General features: G+C 37.4%; 1 protein-coding gene across 3 annotated transcripts in view; it reads right to left on the bottom strand.

Annotated features, from left to right (window-relative positions):
- Positions 1-1645: 1645 nt before the first annotated feature.
- IL5RA (interleukin 5 receptor subunit alpha) overlaps positions 1646-19596 on the bottom strand; it is a 74405-nt gene continuing 56454 nt past the window's right edge. For all 3 annotated transcript variants that reach the window (XM_072598636.1, XM_072598638.1, XM_072598637.1), the window contains 3 exons: positions 16550-16646; positions 9218-9302; positions 1646-6241 (listed from right to left, as the gene is read on the bottom strand). In XM_072598636.1, coding sequence (XP_072454737.1) covers positions 6155-6241; positions 9218-9302; positions 16550-16646 — 269 coding nt within the window. In that variant the 3' untranslated portion in view covers positions 1646-6154. The remainder of the gene's footprint in view (positions 6242-9217; positions 9303-16549; positions 16647-19596) is intronic.

The following is a 19596-nucleotide window of genomic DNA, read 5'->3' as shown; positions in this document are numbered from 1 at the left end:
TTCCTTTTTTTATATTGCTAGGGAGAAAACAATAAAGAAAGGCATGAAAAATTCCAGAGATATTTGTTTCATTACTGAGAGGCTCAAATGTAGTCATTAGAGGGAGAAAACAGCCAAACATATTCATCATTCATGCTAGTCTTTTTAGAAACACAGGATAATGATGGACTGAAGTTACTACAGTGCAGTATTTCAACAGGTGACTATGGTTCTTGCCCTCGAGTCTGTGAACATATTTGACTTTTTAAATATATACATATATATATATAACATACATATATATTATACATATATATGTAACTCTTTCAATATAGCTGGTTGCCTTGGTAATTCTATATATTTTCTTTTATACATTTAAAAACATTATTCCAAGAAAGAGTCCAGAGGCTTCACCAGACTGCCAAAGGGGCCCATGATGCAATAAGGATTAAGAACCCTTGTGATACCAACAAAAATATATGATACAAAAAATATATGATCTGTCTGATTCCTTCTTAGATTGACTGACTGACTAAATAAGTCCACTTGTTTAGATATCAAAATATAGACTGACTTTTGTTTGAATTCATTTTTATCACCCTCAAATTGGTTTGTATATGGAAACATAGTCTAAAGTCACATGCCAAGATGTTCCTGCTCCATTAATCCCAGACTTCAGCAGTTAAAAAGAGAGGTCACATGATTTGTTTCCTGCAGTTTTCAAGGGTGTGTATTTTTGCCAACTCTTGAATAGTTAAGCTTTGTTGTGGTTCAGTCACTTTTCAGTTGTTCCTGACTCTTCGTAACCCATTTGGGATTTTCTTGATAGAGATACTGAAATAGTTTGCCATTTCCTTCTCCAGCTTATTTTACTGATGAGGAAACTGAAGCAAACAGGGATAAGTGACGTGTCCAGGGTCACTCAGCTAAGTGTTTGAGGCCAGATTTGAACTCATGAAGATGAGTCTTCCTGACTCTAAGCCCAGCACTTGAGGCACTATGTACAGTACCACCTAGCTACCCCAGGAAACCTATTCTGTCACTTATTAAACCTTATTTCTGCCAGGCCTCCAGATAAAGAGGCTTTAATAAGATTGCTGACTTGAGTTTTTAGCTCATGAAGAGCTCAATAGAATATGGTTTCACGGATCTCAATTTTTTCTTTTTTTAAGAAAAGGTTTTATTAATATCATTCATTTACAATTGGTCATTTCTGGAAATACAAACCACCACAACATCTGCTCAGAAATGAATGAAGAAAACCATTAAGCAAAAACCCCTGATATAGGAACAATATCTGATAACGTATGTCACATTCTGCCCTAGTCATCCCCCACCTCTCTGCAGAGGAGAGAGTAATATGTCTTATTACCTCTCTGGGACCATGATTGGTTTTTCCATAACAGTCTCTAATCTGACATTGTTCATCAAAATTCAAGCAGGCAAAATGGAAGAACTATAGGAAACATGACTTCCACATCGCGTGGAAGAATGAACTTCTGTCTGGACCCTGATTCCTCTTCCTTATAATTTTCTTTCCTGTCTGAATGGTCCTAACTGAAGCCTGGCTGCTCATGTCATTCCTAGCAGCCTCATTGACATGATACAGTCTTCAAAGAAGACTTTTATTCCATTTGATACAGGGTGATTTTCTCATACACATATATATTTCTCATACACATATATATTTAATATTCAAATTACAATTGCTTTCCAAAAGACCATATTATCTTTTAAATTTGTTTAAATATTTATTTCTTCCAACTACATGTAAAAATTTTTTTTATATTTTTAAAAATTTTGACTTCCAAATTCTGTCTCTTTTCTTTTCCTCCTCCCTTCACTGAGAAGGCTTTCCATTCAATATAGGTTACACATGAGCAGTCACATAAAATACATTCCCATATTAGCCATGTTGTTAAAGAAAACAGACCCAAAAAAACCAACCCAAAACAAGAAAAATAAAATATTTTACAAAGTGTGCTTCAATCTGCATTCAGACTCCATCAGTTCATCCTCTGGAGATGTACAGCATCTTTTATCATAGGTCCTCTGGAATTTGTAGATCATTAGATTGCTGAAAATAGCTGTTATTTACAGTTGATCAATTTTATACAAAATTGTACAGTTGTACCATTTTGCTGCTGCTATGTACAATCCCCTGGTTCTCTCACTTCACTTTGCATCATTTCATGTGAGTCTTTCCAGGTTTTTCTGAAAGCATTACATATACTGCTTTTCATTTCTTATAGTTCCATTGCATTCTGTCACAATCATATACCACAACTTGTTCAGGTATTCCCCAATACAATGGAATCCTCCATTCCAAGGCCAGCGTTCTATCTGTTGTACCATCTAACTTAATTTCAAAAACACCATCACAGTTATCTTATGACCAAACCCAAGGGTGAGGAATCTGTGACCTCGAGGCCATATGTGGCCTTCTAGGTCCTCAGATGTAGCCCTTTGACTGAATCCAAACTTCACAAAACAAATCCTCTTTAATAAAAGGATTTGATCTGTAAAACTTGGACTCAGTCAGAAGGCTGCACCCAAGGACCTAGAACGCCACATGCGACCTTGAGGCCACAGGTTCCCCATCCCTGATCCAAACCCAATTCATAGTCAAACAATTCATAACATTTATAGCACTGCAATGTCCTAGGTCACACCATTTTACCTAATACTGGGTGTTGACAGAATCAACAAAACATGTTGGGTGGTGTGTACCTATATATTTTTAATATACCTATATATTTTTAATAGATCGTATGGATTCTTTTCCTTGTGGGGAGAGTGGAAGGGGAATGAGCATGGGGTGAGTATGCTACTTTATGGGATTAACAAGGGATTCAATCCCTCAGACTGAAGGTGAAATCATGCTTTGCAAATTTTCTTTTAAAGGTAACGATGCCCTGGAGTATAAGTGACTCACAAGTGTCTTCGCTGTTCTTTTAATCTCCCCATGGGTCACAAATAAGATGAATATCAAAGTAGGTAGAAGTTTTCAAAAACAATCATCTAGGCAGAACTCAGCTCCTCAGTACTTGGTTATGCTATGAAAATCACAGAGATATTGGCATCAAGAGCCACCCCTCTCCAATGAATACAGTCCTTTTCTAATTAGGCCCCTCTTCACTCTTACCATATCATCAAACATGGTTTTCAGTTCTCTGTTCTCATTTCCAGATGTCTACCTTTTCTTTAACAAATTAGCACCTGAGTTTTGCTTAGATTTTGGTTTTTTTTGTTTTAACTTTGCCAACAGATGGTCCCAATATGTAGGTAGACATCTTACTTGAAAAGTATCTTACTTAAAATTTGGATTTTAATCATGATTTTCTTCTGCTGCATAGGAGTTATTTCACAAAGTGAATGAGTAATACAAGTTCAGAAAACCCAGATGTGGTGCCCTCAGCAAAGTATAACATTTTTTTCTTCTCATAGCTGTGAAAGTTATAGGACAAAATGAGGAGATTGGAAAATGAACACTTTGCCTTTCTTTTTTCAAAGACCTTCACTCCATCCATATGAGTGTGGAGGCTGGTTGAGTCCTAGTCTTGGCAATGGATCAGAGACAGTATAAAGGCTTTGCTCAAGGTATTTGAATCAGCAAGATATATATTGGGGGCAAAAAGTATATGCCAAGACACCCTCCTCCTAAAGGTGTCCAGTTCTTTGCTTTCACAAAAAGAGCTGCTATAAAGATTTTTGTACAATTTCATCCTTTTCTTTAAAAAAAAAAAAAAAAGCTCTTTGGGATGTAGACCTAGTAGTGACATTTCTAGATCAAAGGGTATGCACATTTTTGTAGCCCTTTGGACATATTTCCAAATTGCTCTCCAGAATGGTTAGATCAGATCAAAACTCCACCAACAGTGCATTACCATCCCAGTTTTCCAACAATTCCTTCAGCATTTGTACTTTTCCTTTTCTGTCATATTAAACAATCTTAAAGGTATGAGGTGGTGCCTCTCAGTTCTTTTAATTGTGGTTTTGCTTGTGCCAACATGCCAGAATATCATATCCCAAGCCCTCTAATTCTTTAATGTAAATGCTGCTAAATTGTGTGTTATCTTCACTCTGGTTCCATGATATTTGAATTATTTCTTTCTGATTGCTTATAATATTTTTCCTTGACTGAGGAGTTCTGGAATTTAGCTATAATTTTCCTGAGAGTTTTCACTTGAGGATCTCTTTCAGGAGGTGATTGGAGGATTCTTTCAATTTCTACTTTACTTCTGGTTCTAGGATATTACAGTAGTTTTCTTTGATAATTTCTTCAAATGTCATGTCTAGGGTCTTTTTTTTAATCATGGTTTTTAGATAGTCCAAGAATTCTTAAATTATCTCTACTCCATCTATTTCTCAGGTCAGTTTATTTTTTCCCTGATGAGATATTTCACATTTTCTTCTATTTTCAATTCTTTTGATTTGATTTTATTGTTTCTTGATGTCTCATGGAGTCATTACCTTCCACTTGCCCAATTCTAATTTCTAATGAATTATTTCTTCAGTGAACTTTTGCACCTTTTTTTTCCCTTTGGCCATTTCTACTTTTTAAGCAGTTCTTTTATTCAATGAATTTTTGTACATTTTTTTTCCATTTGATCATTTCTGCTTTTCAAGGAGTTCTTTTCAGTGAACTTTTATGCCTCTTCTGCCATTTGGCCTGTTCCATTTTTAAGGCATTATGTTCTTCAGTATTTTCTTGTGCTTCCATTTTCAAGCTGTTGACTCTTGTTTCATTATTTTCTTGCATTACTCTCGTTTCTTTTCCCACTTTTTCTTCTACTTCTCTTATTTCATTTTGAAAATTCTTTTTGAGCTCTTCCAGGAATTATTTTTTTTGGTCCTCAGACCAATTCACATTTTTCTTTGAGATTTTCATGTATCTGTTTTGACATTGTTATCTTCTCTTGACTTTTCCTGTCACCACAGTAAGTTTCTATGGTTAGTTTCTTTTGTCATTTTTACTCATTTTTGCAGCCTTTTTCTTGACTTTAACTTCATATTAAAGTTGAGCTCTGTTCCTAGGGTGGAGTGGATACTGTCCCAAGTTTCAGGGTTTTTTGTTTGTTTGTTTGTTTGTCTTCTTTGTGCTTCTATTTTCAGAGTTGTAAGTTTTCAGTTCTTCCAAGGTGGTATGATCTAAGGAGAGATGAAATCACTGCTCTCCTGCCCTATGCTCTGGTCTGTGAGTGATTACAGATACTCTTTTCACCTCTGGAACTGTGATCAAGATTCCTGATTGACTAGTGCTCCTCTTGCCCTGGGACTGCGGCACAGAACCATATAGAGCAATGTAACAGAGTACTGCTCCCAATACCAGCAAAGAGTCCTCTGTAGTCTCCTTCCATACATATCTCCATCTATGGGCTAAAAGCTTCAGAAGCTACTGCCACTGATTCAGTCACCCCCAAAGCCTGCTGCTGAATTGCCAGGGCCCAGCCTACGCTGCCACAGCCTCCACTAGACTCTGCTGCATTGTCACCCCAGTGAGATGGACCTTAACTGACAACCTTTTAAGTTGTCTTGGGTTAGAAAATTGCTTCACTCCATCCTTTTATTGGTTATGCCACTTAAGAATTCATTTTAATATTGTTTGGAGGGGAATTTGAGTTAAGATGAGTCCCTGCCTTTACTTCTTCTTGGCTCTACCCTCCCCACACTCCGCACCACAGACCATTCTTTGTTTATAAAACACATGTGTATACACACAAGAAAATCATTCCCATGACTCTGAGACATAAAGAACTATTGAATTCATGGATCTCATTCTTAGTAAGCAGACCAATAGCCACAGCAAAGCCAGCATATAGTGTCTTCTTGAGTCCTCTGGCTGTATCCTGCCAAAGGAAATGCCTGCATTGGTGCTGATGTGAACAACAGAAAGTTTCATTTGCATTAGAAACCTGCTCATAAAAAGATTGAAAGCACCTGATTTACACCTGGGCATCTCCAGTCTCCTTGCTGTGATCAAAGAGAGACTGATAACAAGTCCCACTTCAAAAACAAACAGAAAGATATAGTTGGGTGGTAGTTCAATGAGATGCCACTTGAAATCTGAACACCAAGATGCCTGAAGGAAGGCTGAGTCCCAAAGGCACAGCTCATCTATTCTTGGCTCTCCTGGTGTAGGCCAGAGCTTTCCCTTGGACTATATCAGTGAATATCAAAATACGGAATCATCCAAATTGTCCAATCCAGGGTCTTCCATGTAACTTATAACTTCAATTTCTGTTTCCCCAGACTTGGTTTTCTGGAAAACAAATATTAGGAAATATTAGGAAATGCTTTAACATCAGGCCCTTGAAAGAAAGACTCTAAAGATATCCTGGTTGTTCACAAGGCTGGTCACACAGCTTGATTTCAGGGGTGTTGCTATGTATTCTTTAAGAGAAACAATTATAAATAATGCAGTTTATGCAGTTTTACCCCTCATATTCCACTTAAATATCTTGACCTATTCCACCCACAACTCTAGCAATAATAAAACCTTTGAATTAGGATCAGACTAGAGCTTGAAGGGACCTTGATGGTTATGTAGTCCCCTCATTTTACCCATTGAAAATCGAGGCCCTTTGAAACTAAAGTGACTTGCCCAAGGTCATTCAAGTCACAAGATCATAGACTTAAAGTGGAAGGGACCTTATAGATCATCTAGTCTGAATATCTCATTTGAAAGATGAAAACTAAGGCCCAAAGGGGCCTTGCCCAAAGTCACGCAGATAGTAAGCAACAGGGCAGGATTTGAATCCAATGTCTCTGACACACACCAGCAATCTGTCCACAGCACTGTGCTGCCTCCCTACATTTGGGAGGAAACATCAGCCAGTTTCAAAGCTGATTTGAGACTTCCTTTAACATTTAGAAAAAGCCATTCCTATAATAATTAAAGCCAAGATAGAGTGAGGAGGCATCTCTCTTTTGGCTCCTCCGGCTTCCTCAGCTCAAATCCTACATTCTGTAGGAGACCTTTCCCAATTTCTCTGATCCCTTTCTCCCTGGGTCTTCTCTCTAAGATTCCATCTATTTGGAATATATCTCCTTCTTTACATATTCTCTCCCCTATTGGAATGGAAGCTCCTTGAGGGAAGACAAAGACAGAATTTTTGCTTTTCTTTGTACCTCTAGCACTTAGAGCAGCTTCTGGCACATACAAAGCACTTAAATGCTTGTTAATTGACTAACTAGATATGAAAGATTTATAGAATCACAGGCTTTAAGGCTGATGAGGATCATTTAGTCCACAACCTTCATTTTTCAAAAGGGAATATTGAGGACCAGAGAAAACTAGTGAGTTGTCCAAGATCATACAGTAAATAGCAGTCAGGAATGGAGCCCTTTGGGTCTTTCACCTGAATGATGCACAACAGACTACCTGTTGGCATCCCAGTCAGAACGGTTTTTCATTGGAATCTGAACAGGCAAAAACTTACTTGACAAACCCTTACCCTGAGAGAGCTCTTGGAAGGCAGAGATCCCCAAAGCCCAAGACTGCCTTCAGCACTACTCCTGGGATGCCAGCTGTAATTAGAAATGATCAACACCCCTCCACCATTTCCTCTCCTTCCTAACACTTTCTAGCTGATTCCTACTGGGCTGGTGTCTGTGCTGTCAAAGCTGTTGCCACCACTGGCACTGACTGGGCCTCTGATTGCCTCTATTAGCAGTGGAGCCAGACTAAGTTGGACCAGGGCCCTTGGAGGTGATTGCCTTGTGTGATGGCGGAAGCCGTTGGGGAGAGTAGAGGAGGGGAAGACCACATATGAGGAAGCTGGAACTGGTTCTACCATTTTTCTGGTGACTGGAAAATTTCAGTCCTTTGGGCACACTACAGTATTCATTCAATTCTCTCATTTAACTTGTTCCTTTTTTTTTCCTCTTTAATTGCTGAGGTTGTTTAATGGGAAAGAACAACATGGCAAGAGGATAAGAGGCCCTGGGAAGCCAGGTTAGGCTTAGCTCTAACATTAATATTTGCTATTTAATTATAGTGAAATCTGCTTCTTCCTCCCCAGGTCAGGTTATTTTGAACAGATGCTTTTACTTTTAATTAAAAACAAACCATGAGCTTATCAAATAAGCTTTTAAGCCTACTCTTTTTGCTATCAATAGGAACCGCTTGTTTTCTGTGGGGAAATCAGATACAAGCATTAAAATGATCCATTAAGAGGCTCAGACAAAGGACTTAGATCTGCTGCTCACATCACTTGTGGTTCTTAGAAGACTGCAGGTCAGATTCAAGAGGGATTTCAAACACACATTGGAAGGGAGGTCAAACATCTGCTCGGCAGTGGACTGAGCTCCCCTTTCCAAAATGCCAGTGACAGTTTTGTCTAAGCTTGACCTAATACTTCCAGAACACAAGGGAGTTAGGATATGGACAAAGCAGGGAAAAACATGCATGGTTTTCTGCCTGAATTATCCAGGACATTGCCTCTGGTCTCTGTTCATCTGGGCTCATCCATCCCTGGTCTATTTCAGGTCTGGGTAGGAAAGCTGAAACATACCCAGATCCTGGCAAAGAGATGAGCACTTCCTGGCTGACCTTGTACCACAGAAGTACTCTATAAAGGTCTGTTAGATGAATAAATTGCACCCTAGCTGATCATTCTGGGGAAAGGGCTTATGCCTCCTTTCCCTAGTAGTAAATGGAGCAGAAGATGTAAAAGTCAATGAAAGCTGTCTACACAACCACAGCTACCAGATACTGTATGGTAAAGTGGAGAGAGGGTCAGATTTTATAGTCAGGAAGACCTGGGTTCAAATCCCATTCTAGATACTTCTGAGCTGTGAGACCCTGTGTGAGTCACTTAACCTCTGTTTACCTCCGTTTATCATCCACAAAATGAGGTGTTTAGACAAGGAAACCTCTAGCTGTAAGATCTGTGTTTCTTAGATACAACTAAAGAGGCAATCTAGGAATAGGAAAGAAGAAAGCAATTCAGTAAGGTGTTTAACTGAAATGACCAGGTGATTCCGTTAAAATATTCAAATATTCTTGACCAAAGACGTAGGAGTGTATGTATATATGCATGTTTATGTGTACATGTGTATATGCATATGGATCTGTGTGTGTATATGACAGAGACAGAGACAGAAAGAGAGAGACAGACAGACAGACAGAGAACTGCCAACAAAATCCTTTCATTACATAAAAACTCAATGTACTATTTCAGCATACTATACAAGTATTCCTATGCAGGCTAGATGTCAACTCTTTAGAAATTACCTCATAGATGTTGCTGAAGGAGAGATCCTTAACTTTCCTGTTTGGTGCTGGAATGGGAGGAAATAATTTGGTCCATACCTGGCAGCTGAAAAAGAAGTAAAGGAGAGATTTTACACAAAGTCACTTGTTCTCTGGTCAGAAAGCTTTGCTCTAGAAACGGTCCATAAAAGATATACACCAGATGGTAGAGAGAAACTAGGAAGTTGCTTAGCTCTCCCCAGTTTCCCAGAGAAATAACATTAAGTCAAATCTCTAAACATATTCCAGGGCAACAGAACCTACAAAAAGACTAGTGAAAAAATTTTCCAGCTTAAGATAACTTAAAAGGATTTCAGGAATGGTCTGTCTCACTTGGAAGAAGGGGAGTGCAGAGGGTGTCCAGGGAAGCCAGTGGGATGCTCTTAGCTACACCATAGATCAACAACCTAACTTAGCAGGACAGTGCCAGAGCAGGTCAGCTGCGAAGCTTCTAGCTCCAGTGCAGAAGGTAGATGCCAGCCCCAGAATCCAGGGCACAACAAGCACAGTAGACAAGCTGCCAGCACCTGAGGCATCACAGCAGAAAGTTAACAACCAGGCTCTTGATTCCCCAGAACAAGAAGCTTGGAACAAGGCCCTCTGTGCCCCAGGAACAGAGCTCAACTTTAAAAGCAACAAAATTAGCTAAAAAAAGGAACAAGAAAGAGAAAATAACCCTGGCCATAGAAAGCTGTTATGGCAACAGGAAAGATCAAAATACAAACTCAGAAGAAGAAAACAGTGTCAAAATACACAAGTGTGAAACCTCAAAGGGGAATATGAATTGGTCAATGGTATAACATCCAAATTCTTAAAGGAGAAGTAAAGTGAGTTACAGGAAGAAATAGACAGCAAAACTTATACTAGAAGGGGACCTCCCCCTCTCAGAACTAGATAACTCTAACCACAAAATAAATAAGAAAGAAGTTAAGGAAGTAAATAGAATTTTGGAAAAATTAGATATGATAGACCTCAAGAAAAATTTGAATGGGGATAGAAAGGAATATACCTTTTTCTCTGAGGTACATGACACCTACACAAGAAATTGACCATGTATTAGGGCATATAAACCTCAAAATCAAATGCAAAAAGCCAGAAATATTAAATACATCCTTTTCAGATGGTGATGCAATAAAATTACATATAATAAAAAAGGAACATGGAAAGACAGGTTAAAAACCTATTGGAAACTAAACAATATAATCCTAAAGAATGAGAGGGTCAAACAATAAAGCACAGAAACAATCAATAATTTCATCAAAGAGAACAACAATGATGAGATGGCATACCAAAATTTATGGGATGCAGTCAAGGCAGTATTTAGGGGGAATATTTTTATCTCTAAAAGTTTATATGAATAAAATAGAGGAAGAGGAGCTCAATGAATTGGGTATGCAACTAAACAAGCTAGAAAAAGAACAAATTAAAAATCCTCAATTAAATACTAAATTAAAAATTCTGAAAATCAAATGAGATGAATAAAATTGAAAATAAGAAAACTACTGATCTAGTAAATATAAATAAAATATATACATCTTTAGTTAATTTGATTTTTTAAAAAGAAAGAGGAAAACAAAATTAAACAATAATTAGGAGCTATTTTGCCCAACTGTATGCCAATAAAACTGACAATGTAAGTGAAATGGATGAATATTTACAAAAATATAAATTACCCAGATTAACAGAAGAAGAAATAAAATATTTACATAACCCCATTTTAGAAAAATAAATTGAACAAGTCATCAATAAACTTAGTAAGAAAAAATCTCCAGGGCCAGGTAGATTTACAAGTGAATTCTACCAAACACTTAAAGAACAATTAATTTCAACACTATAAATTATTTGGAAAAATAGATGAAGGAGTACTACCAAATTCTTTCTACAATACAAATATGGCGCTGACACCTAAACCAGGAAGAGCCAAAACAGAAAGAAAATTATAGTCCAATTTCTCTAAGGAATATTGATGCAAAAAAATTTAAATAAAATAGTATAAAAGCAAGTAGTCCAATATACACAGAATGGCCTGTTATCACAAGTTCTTTGATCTGTTTTTTAAAAGGAGAGCAACTTTTGAGGGGTCAGCAATCACTTTAATCAAGCACATTATCATTCACTTAGTTCAAGGGGAAAAGTCAGCATCCTGAACTTCAGAGAAAATATAGAGGAAATCAACATCAACAGACAGGGATTTCAACTGCATGACAGTAAGCAATATATACATCACAAAGCAACAGACAGATAACTGTCTGATCATACATACATAGTTACCAGAAAGAGAAGTACCAACATCTGGTTTTTCAAACCTGGGGGACTGCTTAGTGGCTGCCCAGAATCTCATCTGGCACACAAACCTTCTTCCAAAAACTAAGCTCCAAAGTAAAACCTCACCTCAGCATACTTATACATTTTTAAGAGCCAGAGGGCATCACAACCCTTAAGAACCAGTGCCTCCATTAGAAAATTAACAAAAGGTACTTGAGGCCTATTAATGGGTATGGGGGATCTTTAACTCTTTCCTCAACCCACCTTTAACCTGAAATTACCATTACAAATAGCAGCAAAGAGATTATAGCAACTTATCATGAGAATAATACACTACGACCAGGTGGGATTTATATCAGGAATGCAGGTCTGGTTCAGTATTAGGAAAATTATCAGCGCAATTGACCATATCAATACTAAAACTAAGAGAAATAATATGATTATCTCAATAGGTACAGAAAAAAACCTTTGACAAAATACAGTACCCATTCCCATTAAAAACACTAGAGAGAATAGGAATAAATGGAGTTTTCCTTAAAATGATGAGCAGTATCTATCTAAAACCAACAACAAGCAATATATGTAAAGAGGATAAGCTAGATGCTTTCCCAATAAGATCAAGGGTGAAACAAGGATGCCCATTATCATCACTGTTTTTCAATATGTACTAAAAATATTAGCTTTAGCAATAAGAGAAAAAAAGAAATTAAAGGAATTAGATTAGGCAATGAGGAAACAAAATTATCACTCTTTGAAGATTACATGATAGTCTATTTAGAGAATCATAGAGAATCAACTAAAAAACTATTTGAAATAATTAACAACTTTAGCAAAGTTGCAAAATATAAAATAAACCCACATAAATCATAAAATTTCTATATTTTACCAACAAACACCAGCAGCAAGAGATAGAGAAATTCCATTTAAAATAATTATAGACAATATAAAATATTAGAAAGTCTACCTGCCAAGACAAACCCAGAAACTATGTGAACAGAACTACAAAACACTTTTCATACAAAGTCAGATCTAAACAATTCAAAAAATATCAACTGATCATTTGGAACTATGTCCATTGGGCTATAAAAATGTGCATACCCTTTAACCCAGTGATACTACTTCTAAGGCTGTATCCCAAAGAGATCATAAAAATGGGAAAAGGACCCACACACACAAAAATATTTATAGCAGCTCTCTTTGTGGTAGCCAAGAACTGGAAATTGAGAGGATACCCATCAATTAGGGAATGACTGAACAAGCCGTAGTATATGAATGTAGTAAAATACTAACGTGCTATAAGAAATAATGAACAGGCAGACTTCAGAGAAATCTGGGAAGATTTATATGAATTGATGCTGAGTGAAGTGAGCAGATCCAGGAGAACATTGTACATAGTATAATGTTGCATTCTTCAATGACTGATTTTGATAGACAGCCCTTCTCAGCAATGCAAGGACCTAAAACAATTCCCACAGACTCATGACAGAAAATGCTATTCACATCCAGAGAAAGAACTATGGAGTATGGATGTAGAGCAAAGTAGACTATTTTCTTTTTTGTTTTATTTTGTTTTTTCTTTCTCATGGTTTCTCCCATTTGTTCTAATTCTTCTGTACAACATTACTAATGTGAAAATAGTTTAATAGGAATGCATATGTAGAGCCAACATTGGATTACAGACTGTCTTGGGGAGGGATGGAGGAGGTAAGGGGAGAAAATTTAAAACTTATGGAAGTGAATGTTCAAAACTAAAAGTAAATAAATTAACCAAAAAAATTACTCATGGGTTGGCTCAGCTAATATAATAAAAAAGACAATTCTACCTGAATTGATTTGCTTATTCAGTGCCATAGCAATCAAATTACCAAAAACAAAAAAACAAAAACCCAAAACACCCTATTTTACAGAGTTCGAAAAAAATAGTGACACAATTTATCTGGAAGAACAAAAGGTTGAGAATATCAAGGGAACTGGTGAAAAAAAATATAAAAGGAAGGTGACCTAGCCATATCAAACCTCAAACTATATTATAAAGCAGCAGTCATCAAAACTATTTAGTACTGATTAAGAAATAGAGTGATGGATCAGTGGGATGGGCTAGGTATAAAATAAAGCACTATAGTAATCTACTGTTTGATAAACTCAAAGATTCCACTATCTGGGATAAGAACTCATTATTTGACAAAAACTCCTGGGAAAACTGGAAAATAGTATGGCAGAAACCAGTCACAGACCAACATCTCATACCACATACCATGATAAGTTCAAAATGGGTACATGATTTGGACATAAAGGGTGATACCATAAGCAAATTAAGAGAGTAAGGAATAATTTCCCTGTCATATCTGTGGAAAATGGAAGAATTTATGATCAAACAAGAGATAGAGAACATTATAAAATGCAAAATGGATAATTTGATTACATTAAATTAAAAAGAGTTTGCACAACCAAAACTAGTACAACCAAGATTGGAAGCAAAATAGAAAGCTAGGAAACAATTTTTGCAGCCAGTGTTTCTGATAAAGGCCTTATTTCTAAAATACACAGAGAACTAAGTCAAATTTATAAGAATACAAGTCATTCTCCAATTGATAAGTGACCAAAGGATATAAACAGGCAGTTTCAGAGGAAGAAATTAAAGCTATCTATACTCATATGAAAAATGCTCTAAATCAGTATTGATTAGAGAAATGTAAATTAAAAGAACTCTGAGGTACCACCTCACACCCAACAGATATGCTAATATGCCAGAAAAGGAAAATGATAAATGTTGGAGATTTGGGAAAATTAGAACATTAATGCATTGTTGGTGGAGTTGTGAACTGATCCAACCATTCTGGAGAATGATTTAGAACCATGTTCAAAGGGCTATAATACTGTGCATACCCTTTGATCCATCAATAGCACTACTATGTCTGTATTCTAAAGGGATCATAAACAAAGGGAAAAGGACATACACTTACAAAAATTTTTATAACTGCTTTTTTGGGGGTGACAAAGAATTGGAAATTGAGACGAATCCCATCAACTGGGGAATGCTGAATGAGTTGTGGTATACGAATGTAATGGAATACCATTGTGCTATAAGAAATGATGAGTAGGCAGATTTCAAGAAAACCTGGACTTACATAAACTGATACTGAGTGAAATGAGCAGAACCAGGAGAACATTGCACACAGTAACAGCAACATTGTGCAATGACCAACTTTGATAGGCTTAGCTCTGTGATCTAAGGCAATTCCAAAAGATTCTGGATGGAAAATGCTGTCCACATCCAGAGAAAGAACTGTGAAATCTGGATGTAGATTGAAGCATACTATTTTCACTTTTTTCTTTCTTGTGTTTTTTCCCTTCTGTTCTGAATCTTCTTTCTCAATAGGACTAATGTGGAAATATATTTATTATGATGGTAATGTAAAAAAAATGCTGTATTAAATTTTTGAAAGAAAAAAAGATACACGCTATGGTAAACACACTGGCATTCTATCTACACAGAATCCTTACTGACCAGGAATGCCACAAACAGCTGACACATACACTACAGTGCAGGCACTTTGAGGCAGTGTGGTAGAAGTGGAGAGTGAGCTAGCCCAGGAACCAGGGAAACCTGAGTTCAAGTCCAGCCTCTGGCACATAAGGACCATGTGACCTGGGGCAAGTCAATTAATCTCTTAATGCTCTAGACAACTTTCTAAGACCATGAGTTGCAGAAAAAAAGCCAACCTTCATTGGTAGAGAGAATTTTCTCATTTGGGAGTTTCCTTAGACCTGATTCCTATCCCTCCATATGCCTTATCTCATTACGATCTCCACAACAACCCTAAGAAGGAGGCATTGCTGTTCTAACCAGACCAATGGCTTCACGATTACAGGACACTCACTCTCCCAATTTAAATCAACATGTATTGTTCACTGGGGCTCAGAGAGGTTGAGCTACTTGCCCACGGCCACACAGCTGGTAACTGAGAGAGACAAGACCCAGGTTATCCAACTCTAAAGGCAATGCACAACAGCTCCCAGTACATCAACAGTGATTGTTGATGTCCCTAATGCTGACCCATAAATATCACAGTCCTTCTGAACTGTACAAGAAAAATTAATTATATACAGAATTGTTTTCATGTGAATGTATTTTATTGTTTTCTAAATCCTTGAAAATCATATATGGAAAGCCTCTGATAATACCCATATCAGGTGAGTCATAACACCCCATTCTGAACTGTGCATTCATTGTGGGTATAACATAAGAACTCACTAATTAATAATGATGAAATTGTTCAAAAACATAATCATCTCTGAGAATGCCATTTTCAGAAATCCCGTTAAGGGCTAAAAAGGAGAATATTCTTAAATATGCTGAAGGACACATATTATTGAACCCCAGTTTCTGGACCTGGGAGCAAAACTATTTGAAGTTACTTGGGAAAAGGGGGGAAAAACCATATTCTTTCCTGACACTTAGATTCTCCTCATATACACAAGTCATCAAAGGAAGCATCGTTTAGTTCAAGTACAATTAGCCACTTGGGGACAGGAGGGCTGGGGAACCAGCAAATGCCTACCCAAGTCTGAAGTAATCACAAGGCCATGGCAGGGGGGTCCGGTTGTTATTTCAGCTCACAGTGGGGAGAGTTGTACCAGAAGGAACACCTGCCATGTACAAAGACACATGCTGGCCCTCCCAAAAAGGCAACAAAGCATGTAAGGGAAATCATCACAGAGCTGCCTGAATAATTTACAGGCCTTCACAAAAATTACCACACTATTAGCAAATTCAAGGGCAGATCTTCACTGGCTCCCAGCAGCTTCCTGGTGCTTGTGTCTTCATAGATCAGCTATTGATTTTTTCTCCTCTTGTTTATACAACAATCTTCTCCTCAGAGAGCAGGCCCAGAAAAAAGGCCCACAGATGAGCAGTTTTAATGCCTTACCTTTTTGCTCATGCAATTGTTTCGCTAGAGGATGGGAGTGATAAGTGATGGGTGGGCAAAGAGCCAGTATTTGTTGGCCCTACTGGGTGCCCCGAGAGCTAACCTAGAAGATACTTACGTTCGACATATGACAAAAAGACTCAGCAGAAGAAAGCAGGCAGTAGCCATGAGCACAGACAATAGCCATTCTGTCTGGTGCGTTGGTTTGTCCTCTCCTGTACAAGAGAAAGAAAACAACATTATTACATTGGGCAGGCTGAGCCAAACAGCATTTAAAATGATGTTTAAAAAAATAAAAGCAAGCCTGTGATTAGTAGCATTAACATGAATTTCACAGGGGTTGGAAGTTAGGGTCTGGAGGCTGGGGCAGCTCCCTTGGTGAGTAGTCCTAAGAACACCAAATGGAGGAATAATTCCCCCAAATGGAAATTCAGTTCCATAGCTTTTACAGGTGTCCTTTTGCTCAGTATAGAAATACAGAGGTAGTTATATCCATTGAAATTAACAGTTGAGGAAGACATTTCAAATATAAGACATTTCAAAAAGAACAGAAAGGAATGGGACTTTTAGATTTATCAGTTATTAGAGTTCAAAAAGTGTTTGAGGTCATTTGGTCCAACTCCTTTATTTTGTAAGTGAGGAAACTGAGACTCAGAGAAGTGGGGGGGGGGGGGGGGTTGACCCTGATCATACAGCTGATTGGAGAGTCAAACGTCCAGACCACCTAATATGTAGTCCACTGTTATTTCCATCACTCTGACTGTCTCCACAGCATTTCATCAGAATGCTGACGCAGTTCAAATTTCTTTCTAGACCACCGCAGTGTGCATGTTACTTCTGAAAATCATGAAGGAGTGCCCTCACTCTTTCAAGTTCTTGGATTCCTGCTTCATCTGTTGGATCCTATCTGTCTTCTAAAGCCCAGCTCAAAGACAGACCACTCCATGTAGTTTTCCCTGATTTCCACCAATTAGTAACAACTTGTCTACCCCTGAACCACACACTTTTCCTTGACTCCTTGAATTCACTGCACTATAACACATGAATTATTATAGATGAATATGTATAATAGAGGCAACCTAGTGATTCAGTGAATAGAAATCTGACCCAAGAATAAAGAAAATCTGAGTTCAAATTTGTCCTCAGCCATTTACTAGCTATTAACCTTAGGCAAGTGACTTGATTTCTGCCTGTCTCAGTTTCCTCATCTGTAAAATGGAGATGATAAAAGCACCTATCTCCCAATATTATTGTGAGGATAGTATGAAATATTTATAAAGCATTTTGCAAACTTTAAAGTACTTTATATATGCTAGCAATTATATTAGACAAATATCTAGACAGATAGATGACAGATTTGAGAAAAACAGAAGTCTTATGTACAATGTTCCCTGACATGACTATGAGATTCATGAATGCCGTCTTATCTAAATGTATCTCCACCAAGATCTAACACTGTGCTCTCTGCGCACAGGTTTATTAAAAGTATTTGCTGTTTTCAACCAATGGGGAAATGGAGGCTCAGACAAAATTCATGTTGCTTGGCAGTGTCCTCTCTAACTTGGTCAGGGTGGAGATGCTAACTACTTACATCCAGTACTGCTGCCTCCCTTCTTGGCCCTGCCTCTTAGACTCTCTAGTCTCCTTCAAAGCTCAGCTCCAGGCACCTTCCACATAGGGCCTTTCCAGGTCCAAGTACTAATGGTTTGACCTACAAAATTATGTTGGATTTCTTTTTTGCACATCTTATGTCATTATATATGTGCACATCATCTCCTCTCGTAGAATACAAGCTCTTTACATCTCCAGTACCTGGTATATAGTAAACACATAAAAAAAAAAAAGATTGAATTGATTTCTTCAGTGTTGGTTCAACTTCAACCAATGTAGATCACAATCTCTAGACAATTTAGTGGAATGTTTTGTTTTTTTATACAAATTTCTTTGGCTGAAAAATTCATCATTTTTTTTGTAGTCAACCTACTGGAGAGTCTTCTCAAATTGACCAAGTCTAGGCCTCAGAGAGCAGACATACAATATATTTTTATTAACATGTGATCCACCTAAGACTAGAGACCATGTTTTTGCCTTTCTTTGTATCCTCAATGCTTAGCGCAATGCTTGGCACACAATAGGTCCTTAATAAATGTTTATTGGCTTGACTTGAATTTCTGGGACTTTACCTTGTAGGAAATGCCAGAGGTTATGTTGCATGGATTTGGCCCTCCAGAACATAGACTCAACTCAATTCAATTCTCAACTGATTAAAAAAAATTTAAAAATCAAAAAAAAAAATTCCTAACCAATTAATCAGCATTTATTAAATACCTACTATGTGCCAGGCACTGTGCCAAACAAAAAGAAGCAAAAGCCAGACTTTGCCCTCAACGAGCTTACAAGTGGAGTTTATAATCTAACGGGATGCATCAGGGTGGGATTTTAGAGGAGGAAAATGAAGAATGCACAGTGTTTCTATTAACAATTGCCTCTTTTTGTATACATGGTAGGCACTTGATAAATGTGTGACTAACTGCTGATCAGTCGGCCATCTGTCTTTTCTTGCTTTAAAAAAACAGTAAGATGATATTCCTTTTAAAAATCTCTCATTCACATTTATTGGAGAGGGAAAAACCTTAATCCACAAAAACTAACCTATCATCATAAAACATTTTTCCTCACAGAGCTTGAAATGGAAAGAATTTGGTCCAGCAGCAAAAATTAGAGATCATCAAAAATATTATCAAAACCACACTCACTTGTGTTTACATCTCAAATTGGGCAATCCCACATACCCCAGAGCCGTGCCGGATCATGATAACAATGCTGTTTGCTTTTAACCATGATTACAAAAATCTTTTCAGTTAAACCACTCTCCAGTTATTCAGTTCAACTATCCCCTTGATAAACCAAGGAAGAATTCTTGCTTTACCATTGTACAAGTAGAAGCCTAGAGTTAGAGCTAAAAGGGCTGTAATAGATCATCTAATCCAACCCTCTTATATTATAGATGAAGAAACTGAGGACAGAGAAGTAAAGTGATTTTCCCAAAGTCACAGAGATGATAGGATCACAGATATAGAGCTGAAAAATACCTTACAAGGCATAAAGTCTCATCCTCCAATTTACAAATAAGGAAACTGAGACACAGCGTGCAGGTGCCTCAGT

Source organism: Notamacropus eugenii, chromosome 3, assembly GCF_028372415.1.
Source record: "Notamacropus eugenii isolate mMacEug1 chromosome 3, mMacEug1.pri_v2, whole genome shotgun sequence".
NCBI lineage: Eukaryota > Metazoa > Chordata > Mammalia > Diprotodontia > Macropodidae > Notamacropus > Notamacropus eugenii.
The sequence above is the reverse complement of the archived record's forward strand: the minus strand, read 5'-3'. Positions and strand labels throughout refer to the sequence as shown.